The 17,022-nt window shown below is 45.4% G+C and overlaps 2 protein-coding genes across 5 annotated transcripts; one reads left to right on the top strand and one right to left on the bottom strand.

Annotated features, from left to right (window-relative positions):
* Nucleotides 1-627: 627 nt before the first annotated feature.
* On the bottom strand, nucleotides 628-3,659 carry LOC121567495. Of its 3 annotated transcripts, none has more exons than XM_041877578.1 (5): nucleotides 3,611-3,659; nucleotides 1,829-2,722; nucleotides 1,451-1,583; nucleotides 1,182-1,259; nucleotides 628-1,064 (listed from the first exon to the last, which is right to left on the bottom strand). In XM_041877578.1, exons 2-5 carry the CDS (start codon nucleotides 2,719-2,721, stop codon nucleotides 879-881), a joined length of 1,290 nt encoding a protein of 429 aa, XP_041733512.1. In that variant the 5' UTR covers nucleotide 2,722; nucleotides 3,611-3,659; the 3' UTR covers nucleotides 628-878. The 3 variants fall into 3 exon arrangements, with proteins under 3 accessions (XP_041733512.1, XP_041733511.1, XP_041733510.1); XM_041877577.1 differs by lacking the exon at nucleotides 3,611-3,659 and adding an exon at nucleotides 3,496-3,580; XM_041877576.1 differs by lacking the exon at nucleotides 3,611-3,659 and adding an exon at nucleotides 3,312-3,558.
* ftr86 (finTRIM family, member 86) lies at nucleotides 2,746-15,424 on the top strand. 2 transcript variants are annotated; one of them, XM_041877575.2, is made up of 11 exons: nucleotides 2,746-3,037; nucleotides 10,678-11,214; nucleotides 11,350-11,445; nucleotides 11,577-11,810; nucleotides 11,920-12,079; nucleotides 12,241-12,339; nucleotides 12,438-12,473; nucleotides 12,994-13,056; nucleotides 13,151-13,216; nucleotides 13,383-13,585; nucleotides 14,012-15,424. In XM_041877575.2, the coding sequence occupies exons 2-11, from the start codon at nucleotides 10,705-10,707 to the stop codon at nucleotides 14,345-14,347; spliced, it is 1,803 nt and encodes a 600-aa protein (XP_041733509.2). In that variant the 5' UTR covers nucleotides 2,746-3,037; nucleotides 10,678-10,704; the 3' UTR covers nucleotides 14,348-15,424. The 2 variants fall into 2 exon arrangements, with proteins under 2 accessions (XP_041733509.2, XP_041733508.2); XM_041877574.2 differs by lacking the exon at nucleotides 2,746-3,037 and having other exon boundaries at nucleotides 10,219-11,214; nucleotides 14,012-15,423.
* Nucleotides 15,425-17,022: the final 1,598 nt, after the last annotated feature.

Here is a 17,022-nt window from a genome sequence, read left to right as displayed (position 1 = left end):
ACCCAGCCACGTTTCATCTTCAATGCCCTTGCTGATGGAAGGAGGTTTTCACTCAAAATCTCACGATACATGGCCCCATTCATGCTTTCCTTTTGACCCCACAGGGTGAGCTCTTGCGTGGAGCCCCAGATCGAGGGAGATTATCAGTGGTCTTGTATGTCTTCCATTTCCTAATAATTGCTCCCACAGTTGATTTCTTCAAACCAAGCTGCTTACCTATTGCAGATTCAGTCTTCCCAGCCTGGTGCAGGTCTACAATTTTGTTTCTGGTGTCCTTTGACAGCTCTTTGGTCTTGGCCATAGTGGAGTTTAGAGTGTGACTGTTTGAGGTTGTGGACAGGTGTCTTTTATACTGATAACAAGTTCAAACAGGTGCCATTAATACAGGTAACGAATGGAGGACAGAGGAGCCTCTTAAAGAAGAAGTTACAGGTCTGTGAGAGCCAAAATCTTGTTTGTAGGTGACCAAATACTTATTTTCCACCATAATTTGCAAATAAATTCATAAAAAATCCTACAATGTGATTTTCTGGATTTTTTTCCTCATTTTGTCTGTCATAGTTGACGTGTACCTATGATGAAAATTACAGGCCTCTCTCATCTTTTTAAGTGGGAGAACTTGCACAATTGGTGGCTGACTAAATACTTTTTTCCCCCCACTGTATATATATATATATATTCAATATATCACTTCTGACATGTATGCTTATTAGGGATACATTGACTGTAAGAAGTCCTCAATTGATACATGAGCCCCATTATTTGTTTCATATGTGAAATTGATCATTCAAATTATTCCGTAATCACACATACACTATGCTTTACAAAAAACAGTAGTGATGGCTGGCATGATTGGTGAAGTCTGGCATGATTGGTTGTCATGGCGGAGCGATGAGTTTGAGTGTGTGTTCGACGGCCACGGCAGTGAGGCCCCACACGCGGTGCTTCCCGTTGCGGAACACGGGGAGGGTGTATCCGTAGCGCTCACCGGTACGGAAGTGGGTGTATCCCCGATTCTGGGGACTGCATACGTGGGAGAGCGACAGGGTGAAGATCTCTTCTACCTGAGAGAGAAAGGAGAATGTCATTTTAACTCCATGTTAGGTGGTATTCGTGTTAGTTCAGCCCAAACGCAAACAGAGTGATTGTAACGTTTGCAAACTGAGTTCTTGTAACTGTACCTCGGCAGGATTTGGCTTGAACGACAGCGCCTCCAGGTGGCCGAGGTTGGCCAGTACAGGGGCTATCATCATTCCAGACTGAGAGAAAATGAGCCATGATTAGGAAAAGCAGCAGATCAACAATTTACATAATGAAGACATACTCATATTAAGAAATGTTTCACTGAAATAATACTACCCCATTTCAACTGATCAAGAGCAGAGGGGAGCTCCTAGCTGTGAGATGGATGGGGATCATGAAGGATTATGGGTAGGGTTAAGGGTCTCACCATATCCCTGAGTGGTTTCAGCATGCCCCACACTTGGTTTGTTGCCACAGTGATGCCCAGTTCCTCACGAGCTTCTCTCAGGGCGGTGTCCACAACGTCCTTGTCCGAAGGGTCACGCTTGCCACCTGCAAAACTGGACATTCACACAGCACTTTGTCAATTTCCAGCTTTCTATACATTCACATTTTAGTAATTTAGCAGACACTCTTATCCAGAGCAACTTACAGTTAGTGAGTGCATACATTTTTTTTTTTTTTTCATACAACTTCATACATTCATTTACATGACAATGTTTTTCTCAAATCACACTAACAAAGTTGTCATTTTCAGAGTTGTTAAGTTCAAAGCAGTGGGAATGGTGCAGGAGTCTGTGGTTACCTGACGTCGCCCTTGTGTCTGCCCTTCAGTGCTGTGGATCTGAGGGTGAAGAGAAAGGCGGGCTCTCCCTCCACGGAGCAAAGAGAGACCAGCACGGACGCCCACTTCCCCTCGGCCTCACTGGCCCCCCTCTTCCCCCGGACGTCCTTCTCATACAGAGCCACATTAGGCCCCAGGCTCTGCCGGCAGCGCGCCTCGTTCACCAGCGAAAGGCACTCCCTCAAGGCACTCTCAGGGCAGGAGGCAGCAGTCTGGTGCAGGCCACGGCTCTGGAGTGAAAGGCTTCGCTGGGAATCCACAGTCCACTGTATTGGTGTGTACACAAGCAGTCTATGAAAAAGGTCAATCTTGCCACTTCGAACAGGACTGTAACTATTCCTTTTAACACTGAATGTGACGTTGACCGTCACCTCAGCAGATAAACATTGGCTACCATTGTCAGTTTGCCTCCTTTGTAGAAGGCACTTGAGGTCGCTAGAACATTCGGGGGCTTTAGAATTGTCCAAATGTTCCAATAGAGTGGTTTTCCAAGGGTCACATGATACTAACACCGGCAGTCGTGGTGTACGTTTCAAAGAGACAAAGCTAGAGTCCTGAGACAATTGAGGCCGGTTGGGAGGGGTGTCTTTTTTTAAGGGGTGTTGAGGTGCAGTGTTTAGGAGACAGCTTTCACAACCGGAGGTGCCTCTGCTAACAAGGTGTGAAGAGATGGCTGAAGAGAGGGATACTGCCTCCTCCCCTCCACCCCCCTGACAGAGACTTCTCCCTGCTTTGGGTCCAGTCCACCTCTGACAGGCATGCTCAGGTAGGGCAGACACTCGGGGGTCTCTGACAGACAACAGCAGGGTCCTGACAGGGCATGTCAAGGCCAGAATCTGTGGACTCCTGAACATTCTTGAAAACAGAGACGAGACAAAATAATAATTTACTTTGCTCCACTAAACAAGGCTCAATGGTTATGTTAATAAAAAAGTAAGCCTATTTTGACATGAGTACAGTACAAATAAATAGGTTGTCCTCACTCTTCCCTGCAGAAGTGATTCTCAAACCTCTCCTCAGGGACCTCCCGCAGTTCCATGCATTTCCAGAGCTAGCACACCTGATTCAACTTGCCAATTAATCAAGCCCTTAATTAACTTAAGTGAATCAGGTGTACTAACGTTACTTCAGGGCTACAACACAATTTTGACACATCTGGGGGTCCCCGAGGTGAGGTTTGAGAACAGCTATTCTAGACTACAAAAAAAAAAAAAAGTAACATAGGTCATTTTCCTGATTGCACATTCTGTAGCTAACATTGTGCAACAACGCAGCAAATTCAAGTTGCTGTCAGCAAGCAAACTAGCTAACGTTAGCTACTAGCCCAATGCAAACTCAATCTGGCAAATGGCTAGCTAGTTTTACAACCAACACTATTCAATGTTACGTTAAATCTCTTAGTCAGCTACTTTCAAAATTGTTTAAAGTTGACGTTAGCTATTACCAAAGTTGTCAAACAAATCCGATTCGGGTCATTGGTGGCTAGCTGGCTATAGCTAACGTTGCAGTTGTTGTAGCTAGCTAGTTAGGCAATGTTACCAAGCTGTCAAAAACATTTTGCTAGCCGGTTAGCAAATGCTAGCAGGTTTTAGCATTCAACTAGTACGATAAAATAGAAAGATAATCACAGTTTACAAGGATCCCAATCTTATTCCTGGTATGGTAAAAACAGAGATTAATGAAACCCCCGGTGCACCTCCCTAAACAACTAAAATAAATATTACATAGTGGTAGACAACTCACCTTGAACATCAACGCTAGCTACTGCGCATGTACCAAATATGTCGCTGAAAAAGCTTAATGGCAATCACTTGCCCTCACAAACTAAACCGATATAACCCATTTAGAGATGTTCTACCACAAATAATGTAAGGCCTGTCAAACCATTAACTATTATACATTTGTGTGACATTATGATTTTCAAAAGAGAATAGCTAGGAGTTTAATCATTTATTTTTGAAGCAGGGCAATTCCAAGGTGACAGAATTTCTGAGACTCCGATTTTTTAAAGTTTAACAAACCATACAACTCTAAGCACAATGACAACTTTGAACAATTTACATTGAATATTTCACAAAACATTTACTGAAAGAACTGGGCAGATGCCAAGTTTGGTAACATAATTTCTGTAAAATCTCCCTCAGTTTTTTATTATGTGACCACGTTTTCTAAAAACTCTTAACCCATTTGTTCCCAATATTTTTCCAGACTTGCCAATCTTATGCCATTAGTATGTCATAATCCTAACATGTAATCCTTATTGTTTTTATACGTGTGTATACACAAAAGTATGTGGTCACCCCTTAAAATTAGTGGATTCGGCTATTTCAGCCACACCTGTTGCTGACAGGTGTATACAATCGAGCACACACCCCTTTACTGCTCTAATTACTTTGGTAACCTGTTTATAATAGCAATAAGACACCTCTGGGGTTTGTGGTATATGGCCAATATACCACGGGCTGTCTCAGCGATGCGTCATAAAAACAGCCCTTAGCCGTGGTGTATTGGCCATATACCACACCCCCTCATGCCTTATTGCTTAAGTCTAATATTGCGGGTAATGGAGTCACCAATGACAAGGATTTTCAATTTGTCAGCGCTAATGGTGGGAGGCTTTGGTGGCTCAGACCCCATAACGGGTGGAGGAGAGACCTGAGAAGGATTGGGCTCTGACTCCGACTCGTTGCTTAGTGGGGAAAACCGGACGAAAGTTTCTATCCGCTGAAAGAGCGACACCGGTTGAGCATGCAGACAGCATTTCTTTCCAGAAGCCGTGAGAAAGTTGTTTGGCTGCAGGGACTGTGTAGGGGGATCAACACTACTTGCTGTATTTACTGGTGGCACAGACGCTGAATCATCCTTTCCTTCACTTAAATTACCCTTGCCTAATGATTGCGTCTGAAGCCGGGCTTGCAACTCGGCTATCCACACCAGAAGGCGATAGTTCTCCTGTACAGTGACTGTAATGAGAAGGCGTAATGTTAACCTTACGTCCAGATAAAGCGTCCCGGGTGGAAAAAGTTGAATAAAAAAAAAAATTTGAGGACAAAACTAAGATGTTGGTAAACTTGTTACATACAGAATTAGATTCAATAGTTAAGAGTAAAAAACAAACAAGTTTGGCAGGTAGCCAAGTAGCAACAAAAAGTACGAATAAAATGCGGAAGTGCGATGCGTCACCAGTCATGTGAACTCGATTAAATGTATCAAAGATGGAATTTTTTCCCGTAATGAGGCCAGTGTCTGAATTAATTGGTTGTGGCCAAGAGGTGGAAGTAGAACCCTTTAGGGATTTGACAGTTTTCCAGAATTTAGCCGGGTTCCCATTACAATCAAAAAGAGCGGTTACATAATCATTCACAATAGTATTGAAGACATCTGCAAAAGGCTCAAAGCTAAATCAGGTTCAGGGATAGCTGAAATGCAATCAAGGTCACTAAAATGATGAACATACAAAAAAAGCCTGTTCATTGAAGTTTTTAAAGTTCCTCTTTGTGATGAAACAAGGCTTAGCTTTTTGTATTCTCACATCTCTAACACAAACAACTGGGCAACCATCACTAATGTCTTGGGTGATGACACCAGTATAAACACAATTTCTCTGGTGTATTTGTTAAAATAAGATTAATCAGAGTTAGTCACCAGCTGTCTGATGGTTGATATTAATAAGGTTGGTATGACTATAAGATTGCATAGAACTGCACCATTTGGTCTATCCCTATTAGTAATAGTCATTACTTTTCCAAGGTTAGTACCATAGGGCCTGATGCCGCATCCAATGTCAATATGGGGAACTCTGAGTAACCAATGATGGAATGTTATAAACTGACTTTCAGTACATGGACTTTGGTTGCACCCATGTAAGTCAGACACCCTCAAGGCCTTATGTGAGAGGGAGCCCGGGGGGTACTGGCCTGTGGGAGAAACCCCTTGAGCTGGACCCTCCGGAGACAGGTAGAGGATGAAGGAGCAGGAATCTCTGGAAGCAGGTGGGTGAAACTGTTGGTCAGCAGGATGGGATCCCTCAAAGCCATTTCAGCCCCATTCACCAAATACCACTACCTTGCGCTGGGCTTACGGTGTGTGACGTGCCTCCACTGGGATAACCACGGCATCCACCAGCTCCTCATAAAGCGTCCTTGCTCCTTTATTTTCCAAGGGGGGGGGACTTCATTAGGGAGGGGCCTCTGCAGGGCAGGGCAGCCCTGGCCAGTCAGTCGTAGAGTGGCGACACTGTGGCACAACGACCAGGCTGGGGAGTAGAAAAGGTATTCGAGTGGGACATAACCAGAATGCGCTGCAGTATTAATTTGCTTACTCTGGATGTGGTCCTCTGTAGCTCAATTGGTAGAGCATGGCGCTTGTAACGCCAGGGTAGTGGGTTCGGGACCACCCATACGTAAAAATGTATGCACACATGACTGTAAGTCGCTTTGGATAAAAGCGTCTGCTAAATGGCATATTATTATTATATTATTATGTCCAGCTCAGACATATATTCCTCAATAAGCTGACAGTTTCCACATTTGAAATTTGGCCTGTCAATATTATCCTGGAACTGTGCAAAATAGGTGCAACTCCTACATGGGATGAAATGATCACCGTAGTCTCTGAGGTGGTAGCCGCCAATCTGGAAAAGTCAGTTAAAATCCACACATGAAATATACTATATGACCAAAGGTATGTGGACACCTGCTCGTCGAACATCTCATTCCAAAATCATGGGCATTAATAGGGAGTTGATCCCCCCCTTTGCTGCTATAACAGTCTCCACTCTTCTGGGAAGGCTTTCCACTAGATGTTGGAACATTGCTGCGGGGACGCCACAAGCGTTAGTGAGGTCGGGCACTGATGTTGGACGATTAGGCCTGGCTCTCAGTCGGTGTTCCCATTCATCCCAAAGGTGTTCGATGGGGTTGAAGTCAGGGCTATGTGCAGGCCAGTCAAGTTCTTCCACACCGATCTCCACAAACCATTTCTGTATGGACCTCGCATTATGCATGGGGGCATTGTCATGCTGAACAGGAAAGGGCCTTCCCCTAACTGTTGCCATAAAGTTGGAAGCACAGAATCGTCTAGAATATAATTGTATGCTGTAGTACAGGAACTAAGGGACCTAGACCGAACCATGAAAAACAGCCCCAGACTATTATTCCTCCTCCACCAAACTTTACAGTTGGCACTATGCATGCGGGCAGGTAGCGTTCTCCTGGTATTCGCCAAACCCAGATTTTTCCTTCGGACTTCCAGATGGTGAAGCGTGATTCATCACTCCAGAGTACGCGTTTCCACTGCTCCAGAGTCCAATGGCGGCAAGCTTTACACCATTCCAGCCGACGCTTGGCATTGCGCATGGTGATCTTAGGCTTGTGTGCGGCTGCTCGGCCATGGAAACCCATTTCATGAAGCTCCAGACAAACAGTTATTGTGCTGACGTTGCTTCCAGAGGCAGTTTGGAACTTGGTAGTGAATGTTGCAATCGAGGACAGACTATTTTTAAGCGCTTCAGCACTCTGCGGTCCCGTTCTGTGAGCTTGTGTGGCCTACTACTTCGCGGCTGAGCTATTGTTGCTCCTAGACATTTCCTTTTCACAATAACCGCACTTACAGTTGACCGGGCCAGCTCTAGCAGGACAGAAATATGACGAACTGACTTGTTGGAAAGGTGGCATCCTATGAAGGTGTTCCGTCAAAAATCAGTGAGCTCTTCAGTATGGCCATTCTACTGCCAATGTTTGTCTACGGGAATTGCATGGCTCTGTGCTCAACTTTATACAGCTGTCAGCAACGGGTGTGGCTGAAATACCCGAATCCACTAATTTGAAGGGGTGTCCACATACTTTTGTGTATATATAGTGTAGGTTGGCGAGGAATCAGCTAAAAGTCAATCAATCCACACAGTATGATGGTTAGTTATATTGAATCACAGTTTGTAGGATCACCACAGTTATAGGCAGTAAACCAAAACCCAACCACAGACTAGAAAACAGCCAGCACTAGGACCCACACAATCAAGGCACAAAACTTGCCAGCATAACAACTGCAAGGAGAGAGCGGTGACTCACTTAATGCGATTTAAATGCCGGGGCCCATCAAAACAGCAACGCAACGGAGGCTGTGTTACCAGTATGATAGCCAGGAGAGAAGCACCTTGGAGGGGATGTAGTTTCCAGTACGGGCCAGTGGAAGCCGGGAGGGAGGCAAGCGCTACACCGGGGCCGCGGGAGAGTAAAAAATAGTAGGCTAAACCAAGGGGAGTTCAAGTTCGGCAGTAGTCCAAAAACATCCAAGGCACAATGTCAAGTGGCAGGATAAAAGCAGCAGTAGGCAGGTGTCTGCAGAGTAGGGTGCCCAAATGTTTCAGCAGACCTGTTTTGTATGTCTCCTTAAAAACTCTGTATGCAATATTGTGCTATTGTCCAATATGTTCACAGCCAGATGAAACAAAGCTAAATGGAGACAAAAATCCTAAAAGCTTTTCAGCTACAAAAACGGATCAGAAAAAAATACATGCTTGCCAACCATCTTGAAAAGTGGGTGTTTTAATTGTAAGTCGATGGCAGAGGTAATCTCCTCACAAACAATCTCTTGTATAGTAGTGGCCAGCTCTTTCTGTTGCCTGGTGAGATCGCCATGTTCCCATAGTTGAATTGTGGATGGACAAATTGGAGCTGCTGGAGTGTAATGTGTATATATGCCTTAATTTCTCAAGAAGATGTGTCAATGTAAATAGTCCGGGTGGCCATTTGATTAATTGTTATGCAGTCTTATGGCTTGGGGGTAGAAGCTGTTAAGGAGCCTTTTGGACCTAGACTTGGCGCTCCGGTACCGCTTGCCGTGCGGTAGCAGAGAAACTGTCTATGACTTGGGTGACTGGAGTCTTTGACTATTTTTTGGGCCTTCCTCTGACACCGCCTAGTATATAGGTCCTGGATGGCAGGAAGCTTGGCCCCAGTTATGTACTGGGCTGTACGCACTACCCTCTGTAGCACCGTACGGCCGGATGCTGAACAGTTGCCATACCCGGCGGTGATGCAACCGGTCAGGATACTCTCGATGGTGCAGCTGTAGAACCTTCTGAGGATATGGGGTTCCCATGCCAAATCTTTTCAGTCTCCTGAGGGGGAAAAGGCGTTGTTGTGCCCTCTTCACGACTTTCTTGGTTTGTTTGGACCATGATAGTTTGTTGGTGATGTGGACACCAAGGACTCTCGACCCGCTCCACTACAGCCCCGTTGATGTGAATGGGGGCGTGTTCAGCCCTCCTTTTCCTGTAGTCCACGATCATCTCATTTGTCTTGCTCACGTTGAGGGAGAGGTTGTTGTCCTGGCACCACACTGCCAGGTCTCTGACCTCCTCCCTATAGGCTGTCTCATCGTTGTCGGTGATCAGGCCTACCACCGTTGTGTCGTCAGCAAACGTAATAATGGTGTTGGAGTCGTGCTTGGCCACGCAGTCGTGGGTGAACAGGGAGTACAGGAGAGGACTAAGCACGCACCCCTGAGGGGCCCCCGTGTTGAGGATCAGCGTGGCAGCGTGTTGTTGCCTACCCTTACCACCTGGGGGTGGCCCATCAGGAAGTTCAGGATCCAGTTTCAGAGGGAGGTGTTTAGTCCCAGGGTCCTTAGCTTAGTGATGAGCTTTGTGGGCACTATGGTTTTGAACGCTGAGCTGTAGTCAACGAACAGCATTCTCACATAGGTGTTCCTTTTGTCCAGGTGGGAAAGGGAAGTGTGGAGTGCGATTTAAGATTGTGTCATCTGTGGATCTGTTGGGGTAGTATGCGAATTGGAGTGGGTCTAGGGTTTTCGGGATGATGGTGTTGTTATGAGCCATGACCAGCCATTCAAAGAACTTCATGGCTACTGACATGAGTGCGACGGGCGGTAGTCATTTAGGCAGGTTACCTTCGCTTTCTTGGGCATAGGGACTATGGTGACCTGCTTGAAACATGTAGGTATTACAGACTCGGTCTGGGAGAGGTTGAAAATGTAAGTGAAGACTCTTGCCAGTTGGTCCGTATCCATTGTATTGTTTATCATTGTATTGATAAACTGTATCCATTGTATTGTTTATCATTGTTGATACAACCACATTATTTTGAAATGTTTATTTATTTTTTACTATTTATATCCACAGAGAAGGTGAACATGTGGTTGTATCAACAATGATAAACAATACAATGGATCCAGAAATGGCTATACTGTGTAAGCTGCTGGTCATTTCCATGTAAAAGGACCCATGAGCACCAACGTGAAAATTGGGGGGGTTGAAAAGTCTACAGTATATATGCCTTAATTTCTCAAGAATATAGACTCTTAGTTTTCATTTGACACCAAATTTGGTATGCTCCTATTAAATTCACATGTTGGTGGTCATGGGTCCTTTACATGGACCAGCAGCTTACACAGTATAGCCATTTCTGTATCCATTGTATTGTTTATCATTGTTGGTACAAACACATTATTGTGGACACACAGTGTGTTTTTTATAACAATAACTAGGCTATTTATATCCACAAAGAAGGTGAAAATTTGGTTCCTTCTTGGAGAAGGTGAAAAACCTGTCGGTCTACCACTTTGAGATTATTTAAATATCTAGACAACTGAGGCTGGCCTGCAACTACAGTGTTTCTGCCTCATCCATGTGACTGTGACATCAGTCAGAATGATTTGGAAACTCCTCACCGGTCTTACCTGTTTTTCCTGCCTCGACCAAGCCCAGCCCATTTTGGTTTTAACCAGCAAGCTATGACATTTCGGAAGCATTGGCAGTCTTACTTACAAAGTGGACCACAATCGTTCAGTCTGCAGGACCTACATTTCCCAGCAGCATGGCCACTGCCGCATGGCCTGAGGAGGAGTTTGTGTGCTCTGTCTGTCTGGAGACGCTACGTGACCCTGCCACGCTGCCCTGTGGTCACACCTACTGCCTGCCCTGCATCCAGGGGCACTGGGACCGGAATGAGGCCAAGGGTCAGTTTAACTGCCCCCAGTGTAGGCAGGTCTTCACCCCACGACCCTCTCTTGCCAAGAGCACAGTGCTAGTGGAGGCCATGGAGAAGCTGAGAATAAAGGGCATCCAGGAGTATCCCTACCTCTCCATCTCGTCTGCCCCACCCTCCATGCCGATCTATCTGGCGGGGTGTGCGGACACAGGCCTTCGCCAAGGGGAGATGTACCCCCAGCTGCCCGTCGTCAGCCCCAGGCTTTGCCCTCAACACCAGCGGCCCCTAGAGCTCTACTGCCATGACGATAAGGAGTGTGTGTGTGACGAGTGTTGTCGTCATGGACACAAGGGCCACCGTGTGGTTAAGCCAGAAGAGGAGAGGAAGGAGAAACGGGTAAAGAACCATGACTGTGTTGTTTTGTCTTGCCACAACTATTTTATTTGATTATAACAGCTTTATTAGAATTTTAGAAAACATTGGGTGCTTGAGAGAATCCTGTGTTTCTGTATACTGTGTCCCTATGTGCAGAGGGAGCTAGTTCCGATGCAGGCCGAGATACAGAGGAGGATCCAAGAGATGGAGAACGAGCTCAAGGAGTTCCCACAAGCTGCCCAGCTCCACAAAGTAAGGAAACCCCACATCAATGGCAAATATGTTGTTAGCCCCCTCTTTCACTTCCTCGTCTCTACCCCTCTATTCATCCCTCCATTTTTGCTTTGCTTCTCTCCATGTCTGTGTCCTCTCTATCTTCTCAGAGGTCAGTCCAGGCCCTACAGAAGGAGGGTGTGGAGCTCTTCTCTGAGCTGGTGAAGAGTGTGGAGCTGATGGGTACCCAGGTCGGGGAGTTGCTTTGTGCCCATGAGGCATCCATGGGCAGTCGAACCGAGGGCCACATCCATGAGCTGGAGCAGGAGCTGGCCCAGCTCCGCAGGAAAGACCAAGAACTCAGCCGACTGGCCAGAATGCAGGACCACATCTGCTTCTTAAAGGTACAGGGAAAAGATAATGGGATTGAGATGATAACAGTTTAATTCGGACAAGTGTCAATGACCATCCTCACCACCAGGTGTTATTGTCTTCATCTATTGTCCTCCACAGAATTTCTTCACCCTGGAGCCCATCACACAGAATGGGAGCAGAGAGGGGGTAGGGCTGGGTGAGGAGGCCCTTGTGTCTGAGATTCAAACCGTGATGGGAGAGCTAAGAGATGGACTACAGGAACTCTGTAAATCCAGCATGGCCAAGATCTTCAGAACTGGTGAGTCTATCGGCATTTTCAATGGCCTAAAACATATACAGGGAGATTAGGATCTGTTTTACTATTTTCCCTTTTGATTGTGCTGGTTCTGTTGAGATTGCTCAATGGTTTAGCAGTATATATGGATCTAAATATTACTGAGCCTGTTTTCTTGCTTGTAGGGAATGATGCCAGTCTTAGTCCGTCTCAAATGTTCAGTGGTCAAGCTGCAGGGAACGGAGCATCTACTGACAACAACCAGGTGGCTTCACAAAACGCAGGTAAGCATCTACAAGTCATGTTAAAATTAAAATAAAACACAAAGGTGCGTTTTCTATCAGAATGTTAGTCTTTTCTTTCTTCTCATTCATCTCTGCAGCATCCAAGGTGCCATCAAACCCTCAACTTAACACAGGTAAATGTTTAATTCAGCCTTTGTATGAGAAGATTATCAAGTACATCAACCTTTAATAACAGACTAAAGATGCTTTCCCCTTATTGCATTTTAGTATGTGAAATAACATCAAACCCTTCACCTCTACCTCCACCTATCCAATTAAACTCAACTCCACGATTTAAGATGGAGTTGCTCGGCGACTAGTGTTGGCGGACTGGAGTTTACGACGTCACATATAATGACGTTTTTATAAAAACCTACTGATTTCAGCAACCAAAGAATAGCCCGCAATTACACACATTGGTCTGTGTAATTGCGGGCTATTCTTTAGTACTGAAGTCAGTAATTTTTGATAACTTAATTTTATGTGACGTTGGAGCTCCAGTCCACCCATGCTCAACTCAATCGTAAATCGTTGAGTTTAGTCGGCTACCTCAAGGTAAATGCATTGAGAGTGGTCTGAAAATAGTTCAATACAATTTCAGAATAACCGTAAAAACAGCTTTCTTATTTTCTCACCTCTATTGATTTTCTTTAGTAAATGAGGTGACATCAACAAACTCTCTACCTCAACCTCCATTACCTCCAACTGGACCTCAAGGTATATGAACAGCGGTCTGAGGATTTTTCAGTGTAGTTCCAAAGTTGGCATTATAATGCCAATAAAATGGTTTATTTTCTCTCACAACATTTAGTGAAACAGGTGACCACTGTTGGTTTGGCAAACCCAGAGCTGAAAACAAGAGAAGAAATGCTCAAATGTGAGTACCCGTTTTAATGCTTTTCACCCTTTAAAGAGTTACAGAAATGTAGTCATAAGCAGCATTGAAGCGTCTTCAGACAATTGGACACTTGAACAAAAAAGTGAGTGTGGACTACAAAGGAAGACAATAGCATCGCCTGTCTTTCCTGTCTTTCTCCATGTAGTTCACTTTAATCCGACATTTGACCCCAACACTGCGTACCACCACCTGAAACTGGCTGATGGGGATCGTAAAGCCACTCTGAAGGCAGAGAAGCAGAATCAGCCGGAGCACCCCGACCGTTTCATCTACTGGAGACAGATACTGTGCAGGGAGCCCCTGGCTGGAAGCCCCTACTACTGGGAGACAGAGTGGACGGGCCAGAAGGTGGGTTATTACTGCCATAGAAATATAATTACTAGAAGGGACAAAGCGTCTCAGGCTACGACCACATTTGACTGGAACACTCATGGGTACACAACAGTGGAGGCTGCTGAGGGGAGGACGGCTCCTAATAATGGCTGGAATGGAGTCAATGGAATGGTTTCAACCACATGGAAACCACGTGTTTGATACCATTCCATTGGCTCCATTTCAGCCATTATTATGAGCCGTCCTCCCTTCAGCAGCCTCCACTGGTACACACTCAATATAATTATATTTCTATGGTTGCTCCCTCATCATTAAGATCACGTCAACTTATGTTATGTTCTTGAGATGCCCTTGATTTAAATCTGTCATCAATTGACTAGTATTCACTATTTTGGCTATGAGTATTTTACTTAGTGATGGTTGTTATTGTTTGTCACTCAGATCACTATCGGCGTGGCCTACAGAGACTTGGACAGGAAGGAGGCTGACGACAGCAGCAGGCTGGGCTACAACAAGCAGTCTTGGAGCCTGAACTGGTCTGGGAAGGGCTTTTCCATGTGGCACGCTGGGAAGGAGACCCAGCTAGGCTCAACCAAGGCTCGCAGGCTGGGGGTGTACCTGGACCAACATGAAGGAGTACTGGCCTTCTACAGGATCTCCAACAACCAGGCCCATCTCATCCACTCCCTCCAGACAGTCTTTACTGGCCCCCTCTATCCCGGGTTCCGCTTCTGGTCAGGGGTTGGGACGTCTGTGACCCTATGTCAACTGGACTAGGTTGGCATCTGGTTGTTCAGATCCATTCTGGAAGCCATGAGAAGCATGTCAGTGCTCAGAGCTCAACAACAGTTTATACAACTGATAGGAAAGTTCCAGTATTAGATGCTGATTTTCTGATAGCATGTTGCAGCCATATCTCAGCTGCTGTCCTATTACCATGTGCCCTTTTGGCTTGTAAGAATTATATTCAAATGCATGATAAATAAATTAGAAATGAGCATAAACAAAGTTGCTTGAAGTGAATTTGAAATTGTTTTCAAAATGCCAGTAGTAACTTCTCTTCTGTTTTGAAATTAGGCCAGGGCCATTTTCAGTTTAACACAAATGAGTTTCAGGCAGCCAGTAAGACTGTGAATAGGACTAGCCCGTTATATAAATCTGTCCACTTAGCTCGCTTACATAAATTGCTGATAGGCATTTGCCTTATTATATAATAAGATGAACAGTTTATGACAGGAAACTCCTTGATCTCTACATCATAATTGCTGACCTTACTCCAGTCGTTCTGCCTCAGTCTATTCTGATCATCTGCATTATTCCCCATGGCTTTCCATATAGGAAGATCAGCACTGAAATACCTGTCACTCATTGGCCCACTGTTCTTATTTTTCCTGGTTTGAGATAAGATTTGTCCCACCACCCCACAATGCACTGCCATGACAGTGATCTTTTGAGCTTATATTTAGAAATCTTTGTCTAAATCTGTATTGATACATAACTGTTTGGAAGAGACTATCATTGTCCTTATATATTATTGAACACTGCACCATAATTGGCAAGGATGAATACAGTTGCATGCATTTTAAGGAAAAATGACATGCAAATTGTAACATTTGGGGAAGTCACACATACAGTGTTGAAGACATGTCAATCCAGTTCCATCTATACCTACTGGAAAATGGAATTCCAATAACCCAATATCTATTTTTTCTCTTCTCCACCCCTTACTTTATTATCCAGTTTGTTGCTTAGTGTTACATTTATATACATGTAATCACTCACGTGTTTTGACTACCTCATCACATAGAACTTGTAAGTAGATTTGATGGAATAGTTAGTATTATGTTGTATATCAAATCAAAAGTACACTGCTCAAAAAATTAAAGGGAACACTTAAACAACACAATGTAACTCCAAGTCAATCACACTTCTGTGAAATCAAACTGTCCACTTAGGAAGCAACACAGATTGACAATAAATTTCACATGCTGTTGTGCAAATGGAATAGACAACAGGTCGAAATTATAGGCAATTAGCAAGACACCCCCAATAAAGGACTGGTTTTGCAGGTGGTGACCACAGACCACTTCTCAGTTCCTATGCTTCCTGGCTGATGTTTTGGTCACTTTTGAATGCTGGCGGGGCTTTCACTCTAGTGGTAGCATGAGACGGAGTCTACAACCCACACAAGTGGCTTAGGTAGTGCAGCTCATCCAGGATGGCACATCAATGCGAGCTGTGGCAAGAAGGTTTGCTGTGTCTGTCAGCGTAGTGTCCAGAGCATGGAAGCGCTACCAGGAGACAGGCCAGTACATCAGGAGACGTGGAGGAGGCCGTAGGAGGGCAACAACCCAGCAGCAGGACTGCTACCTCCGCCTTTGTGCAAGGAGGAGCAGGAGGAGCACTGCCAGAGCCCTGCAAAATGACCTCCAGCAGGCTACAAATGTGCATGTGTCTGCTCAAACGGTCAGAAACAGACTCCATGAGGGGGGTATGAGGGCCCGACGTCCACAGGTGGGGGTTGTGCTTACAGCCCAACACCGAGCAGGACGTTTGGCATTTGCCAGAGAACACCAAAGATTGGCAAATTCGCCACTGGCGCCCTGTGCTCTTCACAGATGAAAGCAGGTTCACACTGAGCACGTGACAGACGTGACAGAGTCTGGAGACGCTGTGGAGAACGTTCTGCTGCCTGCAGCATCCTCCAGCATGACCGGTTTGGTGGTGGGTCAGTCATGGTGTGGGGTGGCATTTCTTTGGGGGGCCGCACAGCCCTCCATGTGTTCGCCAGAGGTAGCCTGACTGCCATTAGGTACCGAGATGAGATCCTCAGACCCCTTGTGAGACCATATGCTGGTGCGGTTGGCCCTGGGTTCCTCCTAATGCAAGACAATGCTAGACCGCATGTGGCTGGAGTGTGTCAGCAGTTCCTGCAAGAGGAAGGCATTGATGCTATGGACTGGCCCGCCCGTTCCCCAGACCTGAATCCAATTGAGCACATCTGGGACATCATGTCTCGCTCCATCCACCAACGCCAAGTTGCACCACAGACTGTCCAGGAGTTGGCGGATGCTTTAGTCCAGGTCTGGGAGGAGATCCCTCAGGAGACCATCCGCCACCTCATCAGGAGCATGCCCAGGCGTTGTAGGGAGGTCATACAGGCACGTGGAGGCCACACACAATACTGAGCCTCATTTTCACTTGTTTTAAGGACATTACATCAAAGTTGGATCAGCCTGTAGTGTGGTTTTCCACTTAAATTTTGAGGGTGACTCCAAATCCAGACCTCCATGGGTTGATAAATTTGATTTCCATTGATAATTTTTGTGTGATTTTGTTGTCAGCACATTCAACTATGTAAAGAAAAAAGTATTTAATAAGATTATTTCATTCATACAGATCTAGGATGTGTTATTTTAGTGTTCCCTTTATTTCTTTGAGCAGTGTATATG

Source organism: Coregonus clupeaformis, chromosome 6 (genome assembly GCF_020615455.1).
Source record: "Coregonus clupeaformis isolate EN_2021a chromosome 6, ASM2061545v1, whole genome shotgun sequence".
In the NCBI taxonomy this organism is placed as follows: Eukaryota; Metazoa; Chordata; class Actinopteri; order Salmoniformes; family Salmonidae; genus Coregonus; species Coregonus clupeaformis.
The sequence above is the reverse complement of the archived record's forward strand: the minus strand, read 5'-3'. Positions and strand labels throughout refer to the sequence as shown.